At 67.3% G+C, this 20,059-nt stretch overlaps 4 protein-coding genes across 4 annotated transcripts; 2 read left to right on the top strand and 2 right to left on the bottom strand.

Annotated features, from left to right (window-relative positions):
- Window positions 1-5,505: 5,505 nt before the first annotated feature.
- ANKRD34C (ankyrin repeat domain 34C) lies at window positions 5,506-10,395 on the top strand. Its single transcript, XM_032195322.1, has 2 exons — window positions 5,506-5,601; window positions 7,476-10,395. The coding sequence occupies exon 2, from the start codon at window positions 7,521-7,523 to the stop codon at window positions 9,093-9,095; it is 1,575 nt and encodes a 524-aa protein (XP_032051213.1). The 5' UTR covers window positions 5,506-5,601; window positions 7,476-7,520; the 3' UTR covers window positions 9,096-10,395.
- On the top strand, window positions 9,889-12,714 carry TMED3 (transmembrane p24 trafficking protein 3). The gene is made up of 4 exons (XM_032195016.1): window positions 9,889-9,987; window positions 10,930-11,088; window positions 11,578-11,826; window positions 12,244-12,714. Exons 1-4 carry the CDS (start codon window positions 9,889-9,891, stop codon window positions 12,478-12,480), a joined length of 744 nt encoding a protein of 247 aa, XP_032050907.1. The 3' UTR covers window positions 12,481-12,714.
- A 1,738-nt stretch (window positions 12,715-14,452) lies between these two features.
- Window positions 14,453-16,535, bottom strand: LOC116493733 (gonadotropin-releasing hormone II receptor-like). The gene is made up of 4 exons (XM_032195299.1): window positions 16,502-16,535; window positions 15,566-16,119; window positions 15,076-15,280; window positions 14,453-14,907 (listed from the first exon to the last, which is right to left on the bottom strand). The coding sequence occupies exons 1-4, from the start codon at window positions 16,533-16,535 to the stop codon at window positions 14,453-14,455; spliced, it is 1,248 nt and encodes a 415-aa protein (XP_032051190.1).
- A 1,344-nt stretch (window positions 16,536-17,879) lies between these two features.
- LOC116493293 (mesoderm posterior protein 1-like) lies at window positions 17,880-19,234 on the bottom strand. Its single transcript, XM_032194546.1, has 2 exons — window positions 18,356-19,234; window positions 17,880-17,942 (listed from the first exon to the last, which is right to left on the bottom strand). Exons 1-2 carry the CDS (start codon window positions 19,232-19,234, stop codon window positions 17,880-17,882), a joined length of 942 nt encoding a protein of 313 aa, XP_032050437.1.
- Between the last annotated feature and the right edge of the window lie 825 nt (window positions 19,235-20,059).

Genomic DNA, 20,059 nt, shown 5'->3' on the forward strand with positions numbered 1-20,059 from the left:
CAGTGCAGCACGGGCTGTGCCCCAGGGCACCCCACACCGGGTCCCAGCCACGCACCCAGCACGGGACCAGCGGGGCTTTGCACAGCCCCGGGGCAGCTCCCTGCTCAGGGCGGGATGGAGCCGGGATGGAGACCCCCAGGAGCGAGCATCCCGCTGCAGCAGGGACACGAAGGGGACACAAAGGGGTCACCGCGGGGAGCAGCCCAGGCTCCGCTCTGCAGGGCTCCCAGCCAGGGGCAGGAGGGACATCCCAACCCCAGCATCCCCCCGCAGGGACAGCAGCTCCCCAGGGGCAGGGGGATGGAGCAGAGGGGCTCCAGGACGGGCAGCATCTCCCCGGGGGGCACGGCACAGGGCCCGGCCACCAGCCCCGCTGCGCAGAGCGCCGCATGCCAGGAGCTCTCCCTGCCAGGCCTGGCAGCTCCCCAGTGCTCCCACACTATTTTTACCCCGCGGTTGCCATAGAAACCCCAGACCCACTTGCGATGATGCAGCCTCTTTCGGAAGCGCTGGATCACCAGCTGCTCCTGCCTCCGACAGCTCACGGGGCAGGGGGCCGCTATTTTTGTGCTTCGGCCGAGCCCCCCCCCCAGCAGGAGGCAATGAGCCCCGGGGGACTGCCCAGCTCGGAAGCAGAGGTGGGGACGGATGGAGGGGGCACTTCAGGGCCCATCCCCTGCCCTCCAGCTGCTGCTCCCCATCCCAGGGCCACCTGAGGGGACAGCAGCGGCCACCCTCTGTCCTCCCCTCAGCTGCCTCCTTGCTCCTGCGCATCCCCGAGCAGCAGCAAGCCCTGGCCTCACCAGGTCTGGGAGGAGAGAAGGCTCGGGCTTCTCCCTGTGCCTGCAGCAGGAGGATTTCCCCAGCAAGTCGCCCTCTGGGCAGATGGACCTGCCAAAGCAGCAGCTGTGGGGGTTCCCTTCCCCTGGGCAGGAGAGGCTCAGAGCTGGGCTGCCTTGAAGCCACAAAAGGAGATGGCACAGGTTGTCCAGCACAGGGCATCCCAGGAGGGCTGGGGCCCAGGAGCTCACAGAGCTGGAGGTGAACATCATCTGAGCAGGATTTGTCCCTTCTGGCCCTGTGTCCAGCCGTGCAGCACGCACAGCGCTCAGACTCAGAAATTAGCAGGCAGCATTTTCTAAAGCCAGGAGGGGGCTGCTGGTCCATGCGAGCACCTCCGCCTGCCCTGGCAATGCCATGGGATGTGGAAGAGCCCTTGAGGAGCAAACAGGCACCTACCTGCTCCCCCGTTCCTGGTGCCCCAGGGTAAGGGCGAGCTGCTGCCCTCCTGAGCCAGGACCAGCCGGGCGGTGACCACGCAGTGTCCCCACGGTCCCTGCACCAGGACAGCTCCCCAGAGCCCCCAGACCCCCACGTGCCCGAGGCAGCCCCGGGCTCTGTGCCCCACTGAGCCCTGTGGGCCAGGGGACACATCCTGCACTGCGGCCGTGCCCCAGCAGGGCAGGAGCAGCATTTGGGGCAGAGGTGGTGCTCTGCGAGACGCCAGCACCGACCGCTGCCGCCAGCACCTGCGTCCGTCCCTGCAGGGCGAGCGTGTTTATAAAAAGCTGCCGTGCGTGGATGAGCTGGCAGAAATAGCCGTGCGCAGCCATCTCCGCGCGGTGTAAGGGATGATCACCAGCTGTTCTGCAAGAGCACCCAAAATAGAGCCAGCGCCGTGCTGTCCCCAGGGAGACGGTCTGCATTTAGCCAAGCCCGCCGGCAGAGGCGAGGCTGCGCACCGTGTCCCCGCGTCCCCCGGCAGCCCCCACACCCGGGGTGGGCTGCGCAGGGCTGGGGAGCCGCTGTGCCAGAAGGAGCCCCTACCCCAAGAGATGGGCTGGGCTCCGACCAGGCACCCACTGCGTGCACTGCAGCTCCCCGCATGGCCCCAGAAGCACTCGGAGCTGTGGCCACCCCTTGCCACTCCGCATCCATCCTGTGCTCACAGCTCTGGCCTCCCAGAGCAGCACTGCAGCCCTGGAACAAGTGCGCCAGAGACCACAGCAGCACCAGACACGCCAGATGTCCCGTCACAGGCCCTAAGCAGCTGACAGCAGGTCCCTCCTCCCAGGCCAGGCTCTAATTATAGCATCCAAGAGCTGCAATAAACTGACCAGAGCTGCCCGCTTGTCTGCAGCGAGGTGGCTGGAGCAGCCCAGCAAGCACCCAGCGGCTCTGCTGTCCTCTCCTGCGGCACAGCGCGTGCCCTGCCGTGCTGCCGGTGGCTTCACAGGGCACAGGTGCCCACCTAGCCCCTCGCCAGAGCATCTTCATGGGCAGCACTCAGGGCCCTCCTGGAGTGCCTGGGGGCAGGATCCTGCTGGGCTCAGCTCTGTCCTCTCCAACCCCAGCCCAGGCCCCAGACCTCCCCCCAGCACTTCCAGCCGAGCCCCCTGCTCTGCGCAGCCTGTCCCGGGGCCACATCCAGCCCCTGCACCAGAGTTTCAGCTTCTCCCCCTGCAACCATCGCTGCCGGCCCCGTTGCCATGGCACCTCCCGGGATGCTGGATGGAGGAGGCTGAAGCAAGGATCCGGCCCCAATCCCCTCTCTGGGACGACCCAGCCTCCCCCAGATGGCTCCTGGCAGCAGTTCCTGGACAGCCCCATGCTTGCTGCCAGCAGCACGAAGCTGCAGGATGAGCTGGCCCTGGCAGCTCGGGCAAAGCTCTGCCCTCCCTCCTCTGTCAGCCCCCCAGGGGCTCTCGGACAGCACTGCTTGATCTGTGTGAGCAGAGAGCTGTGAGCGAGCCACACTGATGCTCCAGCAGCAGAGGTGACTTCAAAATGCTCAGCCCAGAAGGACAGGGTGGGTTAAAGCTGCGATGACAGAGCACTTTCCAGGCATCTCTACGAAACCCTTGGTTCAGCCAAACCCCTTCGTGTTTGTGTTAAACCAGGGAAGGCGCAGGAATATTCACAACCCTGCTGTGTAACCAGTCACCCGTTTAACCCACATCTCCTGCTGGAGGCACACCTGTCTGTATGTCCAGCCAACTGGGCCTTGCGCTCCCAGCCCGGTGACCTGGCACTGGGCACGCAGTGCTGCTTACCTGGCCCCGAGCAGGTGGGTGCAGCCGGGAGCCCCCCGCGCCCCCCACCCCATCACCAGGGAGGGCACTGCGGCCCGAGGAGCTCGGGCATTACTCAGCAAATCGTTCTGAATAACTAATAGTGCTGAGAAAATGCAACCTGTGATAATGTGTGAACAGGGAAGGCACATCTCCATTAATCACTCGTTATGTATTATTCAACAAAACAGGAAGCAGGAGGCAAACGCTTGGTGTGGAAATGGAGTGGGCTACGACGGACACTCGAGCCCCATCCGTGGGGTATCCCTGGTGTGATCTGAGCGGTCTGGCCCATGCACACAGCCCTGCCAGCACTACCCACACCCAGCCCCAACCCAAAACGCCCCATGGGCAGCCCACCAGCAGCTCCTCGGGGCTGGAAACCCACATGCAGATGGAGCCGGCGTCACCATGCACCAGGACAGGGCTGGGCAAGAGTCCTGTGCAGACAGGGGGTGCCGGCTCCTCGGCTCTTGCTGCTGACACCTAACAGAGAGGAGAGCTACTGGGAGCAATAATTAGAGCCTGGGGGATGTCACACGCCACTCACCGTGTCTCACAGCCCTCTGTACAGCACGGCCAGCTTTCCGTGCAGCAGCCAATGCTACACATTGGAAACGCAGCAGCCCCTCCCTTTGAAGCAGCCCCCCCCAAACCTCTCAGTGGACACATTGTGGGGTGCGACCAGCCCAGGGCACACCACCGCCAGGAGCTGGATGAGGCCACCAGCCCAGGCCCCTCCACAGGGGCACCTTGCCCCAGGGACAGCCTTGGTCTGTCACATCGCCCTGCCCTTATGCAGGCGCCCACTCCCATCACATCTGAGGTCCCAGAACCTTTCCCCCGTTGTGGCTGTACCTCGCTGCCCTTAGCTCTGGAATCACCGGGGCAGGTGGGCGCCTTTCCTCTTGGTCCAGCCCGGGAGCTGCAGCGCTGCCATGGGGAGCAGAAGGGAGAACAAACCCACACTCCTGGGGAGAGCTCTCATCCTGCCAAGGCAACTTCTGTGATTCTAAATCTGTTCTGCATGTAGAGCCTTGCTACAAATAATCTGCTGTGCGTGCATCTGTGAAAATGAATGGACAAACAGTTACATTTTCAGAGCTTATATGGGCAATTTAGCAAGTTACCGAGAAGTCTTTGCTTTACTTGATTTAATAAAGAAGCTGCCATAAAGTTTTCCTAAACGCTTGCTAACGTAATAAGACCTACTTCATTTTTCTGCTGGCTCTGATTATTATTGTTATTATCATCTTTTACCAAAGAAGGCTACAATTTTAGGTTATATTTTAGTAATCACGAGAGAATTTCCCTTAATGTTAATCTAGTTTCAGGGAGAGTGCTATAATAAATACCACTACAGGCAGCAGTAGCCTGCTAAATTACAGAGTCATGTGCAACGTTGTGTTTATCACGCATTTATGACCATTTTTCCCCACCTTGTAGCCAATTACCTGTTTCTGCTGGGACTGCTCCTGAAGAGCCAAGCTTCTCAGCTGAGCAAGACGGGCTGGAGGCTGCAGGAAAGCGGTTCTCTGCCTGGATGAGATTCAAGGACCGGGGACTTCTGCCCCTGTGACAGCAGAGGGTTGTGGCAGCTTCTGGCTGGACCCCGAGGGGAGGCTCTGCCCTCGGAGGCACCACACGGCCTCTGGCTTCCCCCTGCAACACAGCACTTGGGCAGCCCCCTGCGCACGCAGACCCCGGGGTCACATTTTTGTTAGGTGGAGCTCGGGGGGCTCAGCCCAACCCCACCCCAGGCAGGTCCAGCCGTGGGCTCTGCCCAGTTTGCTCCTGGCTGCGCCCCCCCGAGCCCTGCCAGCCCCCACGGCGGGGGGCAGCACAGCCCCCCCCGGGGAGCCCTCTCCTCTCCCTGCTGGGCTGCCCTCAGTGGCGCCGGGCACACGCGGGGCAGAGCCGCGCACCCCGCACGCAGCCCCCCCGGCGCTGTGCCCACGCGTGCCGGGACAGAGCCGCACCGGGGGCACACGCACACCCCCGGGGACCCTCTCACGGCGCTGCCCGCATCGCCCCCACCCCGGGACAGGCGCACCCGGCGTGCGCGCACGCGGACCCCCGGGGCTCCGCAGCCGGCCGGGGGCACCCGGCCACGCGCCTCGCCCACGGCCACGCGCGGAGGCGGCCGGCAGGACGCCCGCCCGTTCTCGCCCCCCCCCTCCCCGCCGCTCCCCGCAGCCAGCCGGGGGCGGACGCGCCGCCCCCCGCCTCCTCCCCGCGCAGCCCCGGTGCGGCCGGGCACGGCCGGGAGCAGCGGGCACGGCGGCGGTGCCGCAGCCGCCCGGGGCGCACGGAGCGGGCGGGGGGCACCGGGCGGCGGGGGCCGGCCCCTCCCGGGGGGCTCTGCCCGGTGCCCGCAGCACCGAGCGGCGCCGGGGGAGCCCCGCCGCGAGGGGAGGGAGGGGAAGGAGCCCCCCGCACCCGCGGTCCGTCCTGCTGGCCCCCGGGACGGCGGGGGGGGCCCGAGGCACCGGCACGGGTCCCGCCGGCGGCCGGGACGAGGGGGATGGAGGTGAGAGCTGCGGGCACCCGGGTGGGGCTGGGGGCGCGGCACTTACCGGGCCGGGGCCGCGCATCCTCCGCCGGGGAGGCTCCGGGGACGGCCGGTGAGCTGCGGGCTGGCGGCCCCTGGGGGGCACCGGGTGGGCACGGGAGGGCTGGGAGCTGCCGCCGGCTGCGCGACCAGGGAGGGGCAGCGGGGGGGGGGGGGGCTCGCAGGCGGCAGGGTCCCCGTGCCTCCGACGTTCCCGCGGGGCCGGGCGTTTGCTGCCCCTTCCAGCAGAGCTCCGAGCCGCCGCTTGTGCCTCGTGCACGGAGCCCAGCGGGTCGCAGAGCTGCGGGTGCTGCTCCTCCAGGAGGCAGGCACAGGGCCAGGAGGCACCCAGATCCTGGGCGGTGGCAGTGGGGCAGCACGCAGGAGCCTTGCCCGGCTGAATTTCCCGGAGCCAGCCCGTGCCAGGCAGTCAGGGAAGCACTTTCCAGAAGAGACCGTGCCCGTTGAGCCTCTTGAGCCAGTCCTGCCACGAGTGGAGCTGCTCTCCTACAGCACTCTCCTGCACAAGCAGCTCACAGCACCACGAAGCAGCACAGGGTTGCAGACAGCATGACAGCGGCTGCTTAAAATTTCCTTCAGCAGCGAGGAAGCAAAGATCACAGCCTCAGCTCGAGAAGCCGCAGGAGATGCTCGCAGCCTCCAGCAGGCTCTGCCTTGCAGCCTGAGGGACCTCTGAGACACTGCAGAAACCACAGCAGCATCGGGACCGTTCTGATTTCTCTGGCACTCGAGGAAATCGGCTGCATCCAGGCAAACGCCAGCATGGAGTAGAGAGAAGTAGAGCTGGAAAAGAGCGAGGCAAGATGAGCTGAGAGTTGCATTGCCAGGGGCAGCAAGAGCAGAGCAGCTCCAGGAGGGGCGGCCAGCCGTCAGCAGCAGGCAACCATCGCGCAGCCAGGTGGGGAGAGCGCATCAGCAGGGACAGGCTGGTGACAGGTCCCACCAACACAGAGCAGCGGGCCAAGGCAAGGCAACAAATCAGACCACGAGGGGAGGCCGATGAACAACCCCAGCCTGACAGGGCTGGACGCAGCCTTGAGCACCCACACACTCAAACCAGCCCCAAGCCTCTTGGCCTGCATTTAAATAGAGCCCCCAGCCCGGGCAGAGGCCGTGGGTGCGGTCCCAGGTGAGGCTGGTCAGGGCAATGGAGGCTGATTGGGGTGCTGAGGGCACATGCCTAAAGCAGAGTAAGGCCGGAGACCCTGTGCCTGGTGGGGCTTCTTGGAAAAATACCGTAAATCCTAACATCAGATTACTGAGAGTGGATTGATGTCATAAAGTAAAAGCCTTGTAGGGGTGTGAGAAGGCTGGGCCAATGCATCTCCCAGCTGCCACAGAGCCGCTCTTTCTCTCCAGGAGGTTCCAGAGGAGGGGAGGCTTTTCCTCCTGCTGCCGTCCCCCTTGCACCCCAGCAACCCCAGCAGGCAGCAGGAGATGCTGCACATAATGCCAGGGAATCACAGCACTGTTTGGGTTGGAAGGGGCCTTAAAGATCATCCAATTCCAGCCCCCAGCCAGGGGCAGGGACACCTCCCACCAGCCCAGGCTGCCCCCTGCCCCATCCAGCCTGGCCCCAAACACCTCCAGGGATGGGGCATCCACAGCTCCCCTGGGCAGCCTGTGCCAGTGCCTCAGTGCTCTTTTGGGAAAAAATTCCTTTATCATATCTAATCTGAATCTCTTTTGATCTGGGAAAATGCATGGGGGGGGGCAGCCACGGGAGGCAGAGCAGCGCTGGGAGAGTGGTACCCAGGGGAGGGAGGCAGGGCTGGGGTGAGGGCCGTGGCGGAGGGGCCAGCCTCACCTCTCCATCCCGGTTGCATTCCCAGATACCGGCTGACGCTGCCGTTCCCTGCCAGTGAGCAGCGGGTGCCATGGACGAGGTGACGGTGCTGCAGATGGGGGGGAACTCCCTCCTGAAGGCCGTGTGGCTTGGCCGGCTCCGGCTGACCAGGCTGCTGCTGGAAGGGGGGGCTTACATCAACGAGAGCAACGAGAAAGGGGAGACCGCCCTGATGGTGGCCTGCATCACCAAGCACGTTGACCAGCAGAGCATCAGCAAGGCCAAGATGGTGAAGTACCTGCTGGACAACAGAGCCGACCCCAACATCCAGGACAAGTCTGGGAAAACGGCCCTCATGCACGCCTGCATCCGAGGCGCCGGGGGAGAGGTGGTGTCCCTGCTGCTGGAGAACGGGGCCGACCCCAGCCTGGAGGACCACTCCGGAGCCTCCGCGCTGGTCCACGCCATCAACGCGGACGACAAGGCCGTGCTGCAGCACCTCCTGAACGCCTGCAGGGCGAAAGGGAAGGAGGTGATCATCATCACCATGGACAAGTCCGCCACCGGCACCAAGGCCACCAAGCAGTACCTGAACGTGCCCCCCTCGCTGGAGTTCAAGGACGGGGCCCCCCCCGAGGCGTGCACGGCAGCCCCCAGCCTCAGCCTGACAGCAGCCGTCCCGTCCCCCCCGCCCGCTGAGAAGGAGGACGGTGCCTTCGGGCCGCACTCAGCCCAGCCCGGGGACAATCCCCCTGCCAAGGCCACCCCCGAGCCGCCCTCCCCCGGGAGGAAAAGCGGCGCTGCCAAGAGAGCGCGGCTGCCCCAGCTGAAGCGGCTGCAGTCCGAGCCCTGGGGGCTGGTCGCGCCCTCGGTGCTGGCCGCCACCGCGCACCACGAGGAGCAGCGGGTGCGCACGGACGACGAAGTCATCATGGGCATCGGTGAGCTCTCCTTCTCCAAAAAGGCTCCCCTCGCCCGGAGCAACAGCAGCAAGAGCAAAGACGCGTCTCTCTTCCCTCTGGTGGACGAGCAGGCTCTGAGGACGCCGTCGGCCTCGGGGCAGGTCTCCAGGAAGGTGGGCTACGAGAAGGGTCCGGCCGGCCCCCAGCGCCTGCCCCGCCGCAGCACGGTGCCCGAGCAGCCGGAGAGCGGCGGCTCCGCGGGCCCGGCGGCGATGGAGGCGCTGCACTGGCGGAGGCTGAGCATCGAGCACCACGACTGCGATGACGGTGCGGGCCTGGCGGAGGTGGGGAAGGTGGCCTCGGAGAGGAGGAAGCTGAACGGGTCCCACCTGGCCCTGCTCAACAGCTCGCGGGAGGCCCTGGACAGCCTCGCCAGCACGTCCCCCGTGGCTGCCCGGCGCCGGCCGCCCAACCTCCTGGAGCGGCGAGGGTCCGGGACCCTGCTGCTAGACCACATCTCTCATACCCGGCCGGGGTACCTGCCCCCTCTGAATGTGAACCCCAACCCCCCCATCCCTGACATTGGCTCCAGCAGCAAACCTTCCTCCCTGCTTGCTGCTGGCTTGAAGTCCCTGGTGCCCATCGCTCCCAGCTCACCCAAGCGGGGTGACCTGAGAACCAAAAAGAAGCTTCTCCGGAGACACTCCATGCAGGTGGAGCAGATGAGGCAGCTCTCTGATTTTGAGGAAATAGTGGCCCAGTAGCTGAGTCACGGTCGATTTCCCAGAAAATTTACTAAATATGTGCTCTCTGTAGAAACATAAATGATGGTTCCTGAACAGAGCGGCCGTGGGGAAGTGCTGGCAGCCCTGGGTGTTCAGCCCCGTGCCCAGGGGCTGAGCGAGGAGGGTCTCGTGCTGCTTCCCAGAGCTGCCGAGAGCCAGGAGTCGCAGGCAGCAAGGAATCAAGCCCAAGCATCTGAAGCATCTGTCATGTACTGATAACTCATTTCTGGACTTTCCCCCAAGAGTAACTATCTGAGAAATCCGATCCCAGAACATCTCAGATGCAGAGTCAGGCTTCACACAAAGGCTCCTGGCTGCAGTTTATTTATTCCTGATTATTTATGATCCGTTTTTCTTCCATCCCACTCATTCTAATACAGAAACCGGTCTGGGAGCCCCACGCCAGGGAGCCGGGGGCTGATGTATTTGTGAAGTGCCTACCAGGAAGGAGCTTAATGCTGCAAGAGGTTGGAAGAGCAGAAATAACCCTCCTTAGCAATTGAATGTATTTTTACCCTCACTGTGCCGGAGAAGGGAGACAATTCCTGCCTCAGAGATTTCCGAGCACTTTGAAACGCCGGAGGCTGAGCTAAATCTGTTGCTGGTGCAACCCAGAGTCTTCAGCGGGCCTGCCACCAGGACGGATTTGCCTCAGCATCTTGAGAGCCACCAAGGCGCAGGGGCAGTTCCCACCACACTGAGCAACTCCGAGCACTGACGTCCCGGCTTGTCCCTGCGGGAAGCTTCCCCCAGGGGAGCGCGGGTGCCGAGGATGGCACGTGGCGAGCACCAGGGCTTCGTGCTGGCCACAGGCAGCCGCAGCCAGGACGCCCCCCTCCTGCCGACCCCGCTGCCACCACGGTCCTTTGGGGTGAAGCGGATGCAGGGACACGGCCCCGCATGCCGGGCTGGGGCACGATTGTGTCGCCACCTCCACCCCGCGGGACGAGCTGGTTCCTTACCCGGGGCATTAGCGGTCCTTCTCCGGGCTGTTGCAAAACTTTGCACAGGTCCTGCACACAGCAGCGTCGTGTTCTGGTTCTATCTGCACAAGAATGTTCCCCGAAAGTGCATTTTAGATTTAAATATGCTATTTAGAGCAAAGGTGGGCTTATATTTTTACAGCCTTAAAGTTTACACTTTCTGTCTGTCAAATGTCTTACAGATTGAATTCCAGGCGTATTTTACCTATATCAATGAAGTTTGTCTTATATTTTAGGCTGTGGAATTTTAAATCCCATAGCCTTCGTTTCTAAATATTCTGATGTTTTGTGGTGTGTTTGGGTTTGTTTTTTTTTTTTTTTAAAGTACTATTCAATGTCATTTGCCGCTGGTCTGAGAGAACAATGAAACAATGGTGCCTGCAAACCGCAGCTCAGCCGTTCCGAGCGTCCTGCATTCCGTGCGCTGCAGCCGGGCGGGTGCCGGGCGGCCCCGCGGGCGCATCCAGGGCACCGAGGCGCGGTGCGGGGCTGGCTCCGGGTGCGGGCTCGGGCTGGCCGTGCCGCCGCTCGCTCGGCACCAGCGCTGCCCCTGCCCCGCGGCCGCTCCTCGCCCTTCCCCTTCTCTCCCCACGGAGCCTCCCGGAGCCCTCCCGGCCCCCCCCCGATCCCCGCGGAGCCGCCGCCTCCCGTCCGGAAGAGCGCCGGGGCCGGGGCCGGGCCGGAGCCGCTGCCACGTCAGGGCTGGGCGGCCCGCGGGCGGAGCGGGGCCGGGAGCGGGAGCGGGGCCGGGAGCGCTGCGGGGTGCTGCGGGGCGCTGCGGGGTGCTGCGGGGTGCTGCGGGGTGCTGCGGGGCGCTGCGGGGCCGGGAGCGGTGCGCAGCGGGCAGGATGCGGGGCTGGGCGCTGGCCCTGCTGCTGGGCGCGCTGCGGGCGAGCGGCACCGAGCTCACCTTCGAGCTGCCCGACAGCGACAAGCACTGCTTCCACCAGGACATGGAGAGGGGCCTCAAGTTCACGCTGGATTACCAGGTACTGCCCCGGCACCCTGCTCCGGGACCCTGCCCCTACCCTGCCCCTACCCGTCTCCCCCTGTCCCTGCCCATGCCCCTGCCCGCATCTCGCCGAGCCCCAGCCAGGGCTGCCCCCGCACCTCTCCCGTGCAGCCCCTGCTCCCCCTGCACCGCTCTGGGGGCCATTCCCTGCCCTGAGCCCTGCCCAGCACCGCCTGCCCTGGAGCTGTTTGGCAGAGCCAGGATGGACCTGCACGGGCTGCAGCAGCCCCCAGAGCAGTGGCAGGGGCTGTCCCCCTGCCCAGGAGCCCCACCTGAGCCCTGGGCACCGTGGGGCAGAACCTCCCCGGGCCTGGGCCCCCACCTGCAGTGTGCAGCTGTGGGCATGGTGCCTGTGCTGCTGAGGGCATGGCCGTGCTATGGGCACGTGGCAGGACAGCGCTGCTCCGTGCGGGGCGCAGGGATCCTCCGGAGGCTCGGCAGGTGCCACCAGCATCTCCTTGCGCAGGTGATCACCGGAGGGCACTACGATGTGGACTGCTACGTGGAGGACCCCAACGGCAGGACGATCTACAGGGAGACCAAGAAGCAGTACGACAGTTTCCCACACCACACCGAAGTCAAGGGCATCTACACCTTCTGCTTCAGCAACGAGTTCTCCACCTTCTCCCACAAAACCGTCTACTTCAACCTGCAGGTGGGCGACGAGCCGCCCATCCTGCCCGACATGAGCAGCCGCGTCACCGCCTTGACACAGGTGCGTTGCGCGACGTGGCTGCTTCTGGCGGCAGGAGGACGGTGCTGCTGCAGCTCCTGCTGGCGGCTAAACGGCACAGCCCCGCAGGACCGGGCTCGCCCCCTTCCCCTCCGCCAAATGCAGAAGTGCCAACCGCCCGCCAACCGCCCCTGCGGTGTGCCAGCCACATCCTCCTCCTGCTGGCACGAGCACAGCTGCTATACCAGCTGAGCAGGATGAGACTGAGGGCCCTTCCCTGAGTCCAGACACGGGGCAGGGCTCTCTGTTGTGCCCTGCAGCTCCAGGCAGGCGCTGGGGCAGGGGCTGGCAGAGACCCGGCCGTGCAGGGAACCGCTGCCTGTCCCCGCTGCCCGAGCACGGTCCTTGGGCTGGGCTGTGTGGGGCCCCGCGAGCAACAGCGTGTGCTTGTCCCCCCAGATGGAGTCTGCCTGCGTCACCATCCACGAGGCTCTGAACGCGGTGATAGACTCCCAGACCCACTACCGGCTGCGGGAAGCGCAGGACCGGAGCAGAGCCGAAGACCTCAACGGCCGGGTCTCCTACTGGTCGGTGGGGGAAACCATCATCCTCTTTGTGGTCAGCATTGGGCAAGTGATGCTGCTCAAAAGCTTCTTCACCGAGAAGAGACCAGGCGGCGGCGGAGCTGGCACCTAATGCCGAAGCTGTGCCCATGCCCAAACTGCAGGAGGGGGGGGGCAGGAGGGAGCGGGCAGACAGCGTTCCCCTGGGTCACGCTTGACCGCTGCTTTTCGCAGGGTGCTGCCGTGGGGACGCGGCTGGGGAAGGAGCAGAGATTGGTGACGTGACTGCTGAGCCGGATGGAGAACGGCCACCCGAGCACCAGCCCCCCCACGCGAACCCCACCAGCAGCACCTCCCGCTTTGCTGCCGCCCCCCCTGCCCGCTGCCCCTCCGTGCCCTGCCCCGCTCCCCGGCTCTCCCAGGGCTTTGGGCTCTGCACCAACGCCTTGCTCCCGTGTCCGTGCCAGGTGTGACCGCAGGGTGCAGGCACAAGGCCATGGGCACCCAGCAGAGCGCAGGGCAGGGAGCTGTGCCCCCAGCAGAGCCCCCAGCACCCCCCTCCTGGGTGCTCCCCCAGCCCCCCGTGCTGCCCAGGGGCTGCAGCATCCATACGAGGCGGGCAGAGCGGCTGCGTGCGCACAGCTCCCCTCTGTGTCTGCAGCGGGCAGCTTTCCCCTGGAGCACGCTGCAGCACCGCCCGAGGCTGGGAGCAGGGTCCCAGGAGACCCTGGCTGGCTCAGAAAAGGGAGGTGAGGTTTCAGCAGGGGCTTTTTGCTCGGTTGTTTCATTTGCTTTCACGGTTCTCGCGATGCAGCATTTCTCAGGCCCTTTTCTGCCACACGCGCAGGTGATGTACGCCACAGGAAACATTGGCATCCTTACATGAGTGTGTGCCAGGGACTTGTGCTGAGACCCACACCCCCTCCCCTTCCCAGCCACCTTGCAGAGGCTGTCGGGGGGCAAGTTGGGTGGGTTCATTGCACCGTGCGAGGCAGCAGGGGTGGGCACAGCTCTGCTTTGTCCCAGCCAAGGAAGCCCCCAGCAGCCCCGCTCCCTGCAGCCCCCAGCAGCAGTGGGGCTGGCTGCAGCACCCAGCCGTCCCCAGCCCCTCCAGCAGCTCCTGCCGGACCCACGGGAGATCAGCACCACTGTCGTTCCCCTTTGCCACTTCATAATAAACCATGCGACTGTGCTTCCTGCTGCTGTTTCTGGGCACTGCTCCCACGTCCTGGCGCTCACGGCCACCGTCCCTGCCTGCAGAGGCTGGCCCAGCAACAACTCCAGGACCTGGTGAATGCGCTCCCAGCACGGGTCCGGGTGTCAGACTGGGGGGGACCTGCCAGCCCTGTGCTGGGATCTGCCGGCAGCCCCCACCCTCACAGAGGCCCCAGGCACAGCTCGCACCGGGGGCTGTAGCTGCAGCCCCCACCCCACGGGAGCGAGGTGGCACAGCCACGTCTCCAGCCATCCCTGGCCCCAGCGGCCGCGCTGGCCTTGGAGCTGAGCCGCAGAGCCGGGAGCTGCTGGGCTCCTGTGCCTCGCAACGCCCTTGGGCAGGAGCCCAGCTCCCGTTCCCAGCAGCGGGCACAAGGCTGGGGCTCTGCCTGGGGCGAGCAGCCCCCAGCAGCTGCAGGGGGAGCAGCACCAGCCCCGTCCCACCCGCAGACATCCCTGAAGCTGCCCCCCGTCAGCGGGGGTGTCCCCAGGGGCTCTGCTGTGGGGACAGGAGCAGCTCCAGGCCGAGTGCCCTCGGGGACAGCAGCGGGGGTCCCTGCACAGCCCACCCCCAGCCCCGTGACCTGGCAGCCCCAGCACAGCCCGAGCTGAGGATGGATGCAGGCAGCGCACGAGTTGGCCACGGGGAGCTTTATTGCTGCGTCCTGCCCCAGCACAAGGCTTAATGGGCACAGGGAGGGCGGAGGAGACCTGGGTGCCCTCGTGCCCAGCCAGCCACAGGACCAGCTCTGCCCCACCGCTTGCAGAGGTGCTTTGGGGCACAGGAGCAGAGCTGCAGAGCCCCCATCACTTGTGCTCGCTGTTGTGCCATCACGGGTCCCCTCTCCAGAGCCCCCTGGGGATCTGCACAGCGCCGGGACAGCCCCGGCTCACAGGGCGCTGCTCTGGCAGGAGCCAGCCCCAGCGGGCAGCCCCGGCCCGGCAGGTACCTGCTGCCCCTGCGCACCCCCAGCTCCCCGCCGGGCCCGCAGGGACGAGGCCGAGCAGCGGAAGGAGCCCGTGGCCGGGGAGGGCGGCTCGGGCTCAGGGCTGTGCCCGCAGGGGCAGCCGCAGCCCCTCCGGAAGGGGATGGTGAAGAGCCCGTAGGTGATGGGGTCCAGGCAGGCGTTGAAGAGGCCGAAGATGAAGAGGATGTGGGTGAGGGACGGCGAGACCTTCTTCTGCATGGCCCGCGGGCAGAACCAGTACCACAGCCCCAGCAGGTAGTAGGGGGTCCAGCAGAGGATGAAGGACGAGACGATGACCAGGCTCATCTTCAGCATGCGCAGCCGCGCCCGCGGGATGTTGTTCCCCGAGCACCGCAACGGCACGTCCCTGGAGGGGACTGAAACGCAGCAGGGGGCCCCTGAGCGGGGGGCTCAGACACCTGGCCAGGGCCAGGGACCTGCACACAGAGCAGAGCCTGGAGAGCCCCACACAGCCCTGGCCTGGGCTTCACCTCCGGGATGCTGCTGGCAGCTCCCGCAGCCAGGCCCCGCCAGCCCCCACTCACAGAGGCCGGAGCCCATGCGCCGGGAGATCTCCAGGAGGATGCGGGCGTAGCAGCAGACCATGATGAGCAGCGGCAGCAGGAAGAGGCAGGTGAAGCTGAGCATGTTGTAGAGGGTCTCGTGCCAGCGCTGGGGGAAGCTGCCCCGCGTGGTGCACTGGGTGAAGTTGTGCGGGGGCTGGAGGGTGACGGTGCGGAAGAGGAAGAGCTGGGGGCAGAGCAGAGGCGGTTTGGTGCCACCCCGGGGGGCTGCAGAGGGCACAGAGACCCTGCCCCTCCCCGAGGCAACGCGTGGCAATTCTGCCCCGGGGCTGCAGAGCACCAGAGCGGCAGGGGCAGACCCTGCTGTGCCCGAACCCCTCCGGCCCTTCCCAGCTGCCGTGCCAGGGGCTCACGGCATCACCACCCTGGCCCCTTCCCCAGGACCCCCCCGGGAACCCCAGGAGCGGAGCAGGGGGTGCGCGGGGCCGGAGCAGAGCTCCGTGGCGGGCACCTGCGGCAGGGAGAGCGCGGCGCTGAGCAGCCAGGCGGCACGCAGCATGGCACGGTTCCTCCTGCGCGCGCGGGCGATGGCCAGGGGGTGCAGGATGGCCGCCTGCCGGTCCAGGCTGATGACGACGGTGACGAAGGCGGAGGCGTACATGGCCAGCAGCCGCAGGTACATGAGGAGGCGGCAGGCCAGGTCGCCCGCCCGCCACTGCAGCGTGATGTTCCAGACGGCGTCCAGCGGCATCACCGCCACCGTCACCAGCAGGTCGGCCGCGGCCAGGTGCCGCAGCAGCAGGCGGATGTGGGAGCGCCGCGCGCCCCCCCGGCCCCCCGCCACCCGCAGCACCGCCAGGTTGCAGCCGGCGGAGAGGGCGAAGAGGGCGAAGGTGACGGCCACGCGGGCCTGGGCAGCCGGCGAGAAGGTGGGCAGCCGCAGGGGCTCCTCGCCACCCTCGGGGCGGGGGCTCCAGGCGCAGCCCTGCTCCGGGAGGGTCGGGCTGCCGGGGGGCTCCGTGCTGCTGTTTCCCACCACGGGGCCTGCGTCTGGCTGGTGTCCTCCTGCCACAACAGGCAGACAGGCAGCGGGGCCTGGGGTGGGGGCTCCCGGAGGAGGCAGAAGGGCCCTGTCCCCTCCAGGACCCCCACCCCAGCTCCGTGCACTCCTGCCTTCGGCTGCTCCCTGCAGCTGGGGGCTCCGGGAAGCCTCCAGAGACCCCCCCACAGCCTGTAGAGATCTGGGACCCCTGCCATCAGCAGGCAGGGCAGGGGCAGACACTCTCAGCTGGCCCCAGCCCCCTGCCCACCCCAAGGCACTCCTGCCACCCCACGCCCCCCACCCCACAGCATCCCTCCCTGTCCTGCCCGCAGGCAGAGACCTCCCGGCGCAGGCAGCCCAGCGCAGGACCCCCGGGTGCAGCTCCCCGCTCCCCACGCCCCTCACCTGCAGCCGCAGCGCCCGGCCCCTGCCCGGCCATCTCGGGGCTGCTGCTCACACGCCGCCGGCTCCCTGCTCCAGGGGGTCCCGCATGGGTGCTCGGCTCAGCCGCAGCCGGCCGGGAGAAGGGCTCAGGGCAGGCACCGTGGTGCTCAGAGCCCACAGCCCACAGCCCGCAGCCACCTCCGCTCCGGCCCCACGCAGCCGCTCGGCAGGACGCCCTTGGCAGCTCGGGTTGCTCCTTGACGTAGCCAGCCCAGGTGGAACGTCTGGGTCCTTCACCACCAGCCACCCACACAGGCACGGGCGTGCACAGCCCTCGTGCACACGCACAGGGGCTCAGATGCACACCCGCGGAGGTGCACGCGCACAGACGCGGCTGGCTGTCCCCATGGCTGAGCGTGTCCCCAAAGCCACAGCGTGTCCCCATGGCCACAAAGCCCCCCCGGGTGCTGCAGCCTGGGGGAGGGGAACGTGGCCGTTTTGCATCTCAAAGGCTTCGTGCCCCCCCGGCGGAGGGAATTAGGGTTATTAGCAAGTCATTTCACAGCTAAGTGGGGCTCATTATCCCTGCAGACCCCCTGCCCCAGAGACCCCGGAGCGCGTTAGCATCTGCCTGCCAGTCCCGGCCAGGGCCCCAGCGCCAGCTCCAGACACCCCTGAGCCAGGGCTGGGAGGGGGCCGAGCCCCCTGCTCCCCCCTGTGCCCCCCTGCACCCCCCTGCACCCCCCCATGGCCATGGGGTCCCCCCACCCGCGGGGTGCCCTGCCTGCCGGCGTGCAGCCCCCACCCTGCGGCACCCCAGCCCTTTCCTCGCTGCTGCCCCCAGCCCCCCGTGTAACCCTGCGGTGTGGGGGCCCCACGAGCCCCCTGTGCGGGGTGTGAGCGATGCTCAGCCCTCACGGAGCCCCGGGATGGAGCCGTGGTGCCGCCAGGCGTGCAGCAGGAGGTGTCCCTCCTGATACCTCCCAGCGATTGCTTTCCCAGATGCTGCCCGCAGCTGTGTGGTGGTCCTGGCCCCATGGTGGTGCTCGGAGCTCCTGCCCATACCCCGAGGCTCGCCCCGGAGCAGCGGTTTCACCACCTCAGCCCTTCTCCCCTGGCCCCAGACTCAGCACTTTGGCCCGGGCAGGTTGCAGCCCTCCCATGCCCAGCAGCTGCTGCAGGAACGGCCTCGTGGCGACACACAGGGTGGGCAAAAGGGTTTATTTATGTACAGTCACAGCCGGCCTGGCACAGCCAGCACGGATCCGGGCTCACGAGGCGCCTCGTCCCCCCCACCTCCCAGCTGTCCCAGGGGGGACATGCGTCCCCTGAGCCCCCCGGGTCACAGGCGTCTGGGTGCTGCGTGGCTCCGGCTCCGAGGAGCTGGGGTTTGCCCCGGTCAGTCCTGGGGCTGCGGCGGCAGCAGAGCCTCCAGGAGAGAGAGGAGATCTGCGGAGAGGTCCTGCGGGGAGAGAGCGTGGGTGAGATGGGGACCAGCAGGGCAGGGCTGGGATGTCGGGGCAGCAGGGACAGGGGCTGGCAGAGCCCAGCCGCCAGGAGGGCACCGCTCAGGGACCTGCAGGAGCCTGGCCCCAGGTCTGTGCCTGCTGGTGGGACTCCGACAGACACGGGGAGGGTGGCACTGGGGAGGACAGGACCAGGGGAAGGCACCGAGCACCCCACATGCACCCACTGCAAGGAAAAGGGGACGAGGGCTCCGTTCCCAATCCCTGACCACGCTGCTGTGACCCCAGCCCCAGCCCCACACTGCCTCAGGGGTGCTCCAAGCCCACCGGGGAGGCTGTGCCCTGTCCCGTGCCAGCCCCCTGCCAGGGCCCATCCGTGCTTACCCCAGCCCCGTGACCGTGCACGTACCTGGGTGGCTGTCCCTGCATCCGCAGCCTCCGGCAGCATCAGCCCTGCGTCCAGGACGGGGTCACTGGGGGGGTCCGGCGGGGTCCCTGCCCCTGCGCAGTGAGGGAGGGGCAGCCAGGAGGAGACGAGAGCCCCGTGCAGCTCCGGAGGGGTCCCCACAGGGGGGCTGTAGGGCGGTGACGGCCAGGCCCCCGTCCCCATGTCAGGAACCCCGTGCAGCGCCGGGGGGGTCTCCAAGGCCGGGCCATAGGAGGGTGACCCCCAGGCCCCCGTCCCCACGTCGGGAGCCTCCTGCAGCGCCAGGGGGGGCTCCATCACGGGGGGTGACCCCCACACCCCCATGCCGGGGGGCGAAGCGTCCCGCGGGGCCGGTGCCGGGGGGGGCTGGCAGCAGCCCAGGCCCTGGGGGCAGAGGGGGCAGTGGCGGGGGGCCGCCCCCCGCCGCCGGGCCAGCGCCTCCTCGCTGAGCCCCAGCAGGGCCGAGAGGTGGGCGATGTAGCGGATGGCGAGGCGCAGGGTCTCGATCTTGGTCAGGCTCTGCCCGGCGGGCGCCAGCGCGGGCGGCAGGTAGTGCCGCAGCCGGTGCAGCGCCTGCGCCAGCCGCCTCATCCGCAGCTTCTCCCGCTCGCTGGCGCTCTGGCGAGGGCCCCCGGGACCCCCGGCACCCTTCCTGCCCACGGGGCCACCCCGCGGGCGGGGGGCAGCGGAGCCGCGGCGAGGCCCCCGGGCGGCGGCGGGAGGCGAGAGGCCGCAGGAGTCGGGCGAGGGAGCGGGCGAGCTGCTGCTGTAGCCCTCGGGCTCCGGGGCTGCGGAGAGGCCCCAGCGCTGCAGCGAGGCTGTGGTGGGCAGCAGGAGGCCAGGGGCTGCGGGGCGAGCCATGGCTGCGGGGCCGAGTGCCGGCGGCCCCCGGTGCCTGGGCTTTATGCCGAGCCCGAGGTGTGAAGTGGCACCTCCATGGCCGGCGTCGGCAGCACTTCAAAGGCCGGGGGGGGGCCAAGCGCAGCCAGCCTTTGAACACGCGGGTGACGAATTTTACCCCAGCGGTGTGAGGCTGCTCTGTGCTGCCCACCCCCCCGACATCCCGCACCCAGAACTGGCACCGGCACCGGCTGGAGGAGTCCTTGTGAGCTTGGGACCCCCGTGGGCCCTGCAGCAGGGCCAGCAGCAGCAGAACGTGTGCTGTGGGGTCTGCAGGGGGGTCCCCAGGGGGGTGCAGGTGCAGTCACACCAGGGCCAGCCCATCCCCATGTCCCCAGCACGTCCCCGAGCAGCACGGTGCCCAGCACAGCACCCCAGGCACCGTCCCACCTGCACCCCCCTCCCCTGTGAGCAGCCAGGCTGGGGGCCAGGCCCCGCTCCCCCCCCCCCAGTGCCAGCCACGGCAGCGGGCTTTGGCCAGGTCCCCGCAGCCCTGGCTGATGGCATTTCACATGCTCACACTAATGAGCCCTGACGCCTGCAGAGCCGCTCAGCTCCTGCCAGGGGCTGGTGCCCGGCAGTCCCCGGTGCTGTGACTGACAGCGTGGGGGCTCTGTGCCGCTCCCCGCACCCCTCCCTGCTCCCCCAGACCCTGCAGCAGCTCTGAGCCCCCAGTCCCAGCCCCCAGTCTCCAGGTGCTGCCCCCCACCCGCCGGGAGCAGCACCCAGGGGTGGTGGCAGTGAGCACAGCCCCGCGGGTCCCTGGCCCTTCCCGGCACATGCAGC

The sequence above is a fragment of the Aythya fuligula genome, chromosome 11 (assembly GCF_009819795.1).
Source record: "Aythya fuligula isolate bAytFul2 chromosome 11, bAytFul2.pri, whole genome shotgun sequence".
Taxonomy (NCBI): Eukaryota; Metazoa; Chordata; class Aves; order Anseriformes; family Anatidae; genus Aythya; species Aythya fuligula.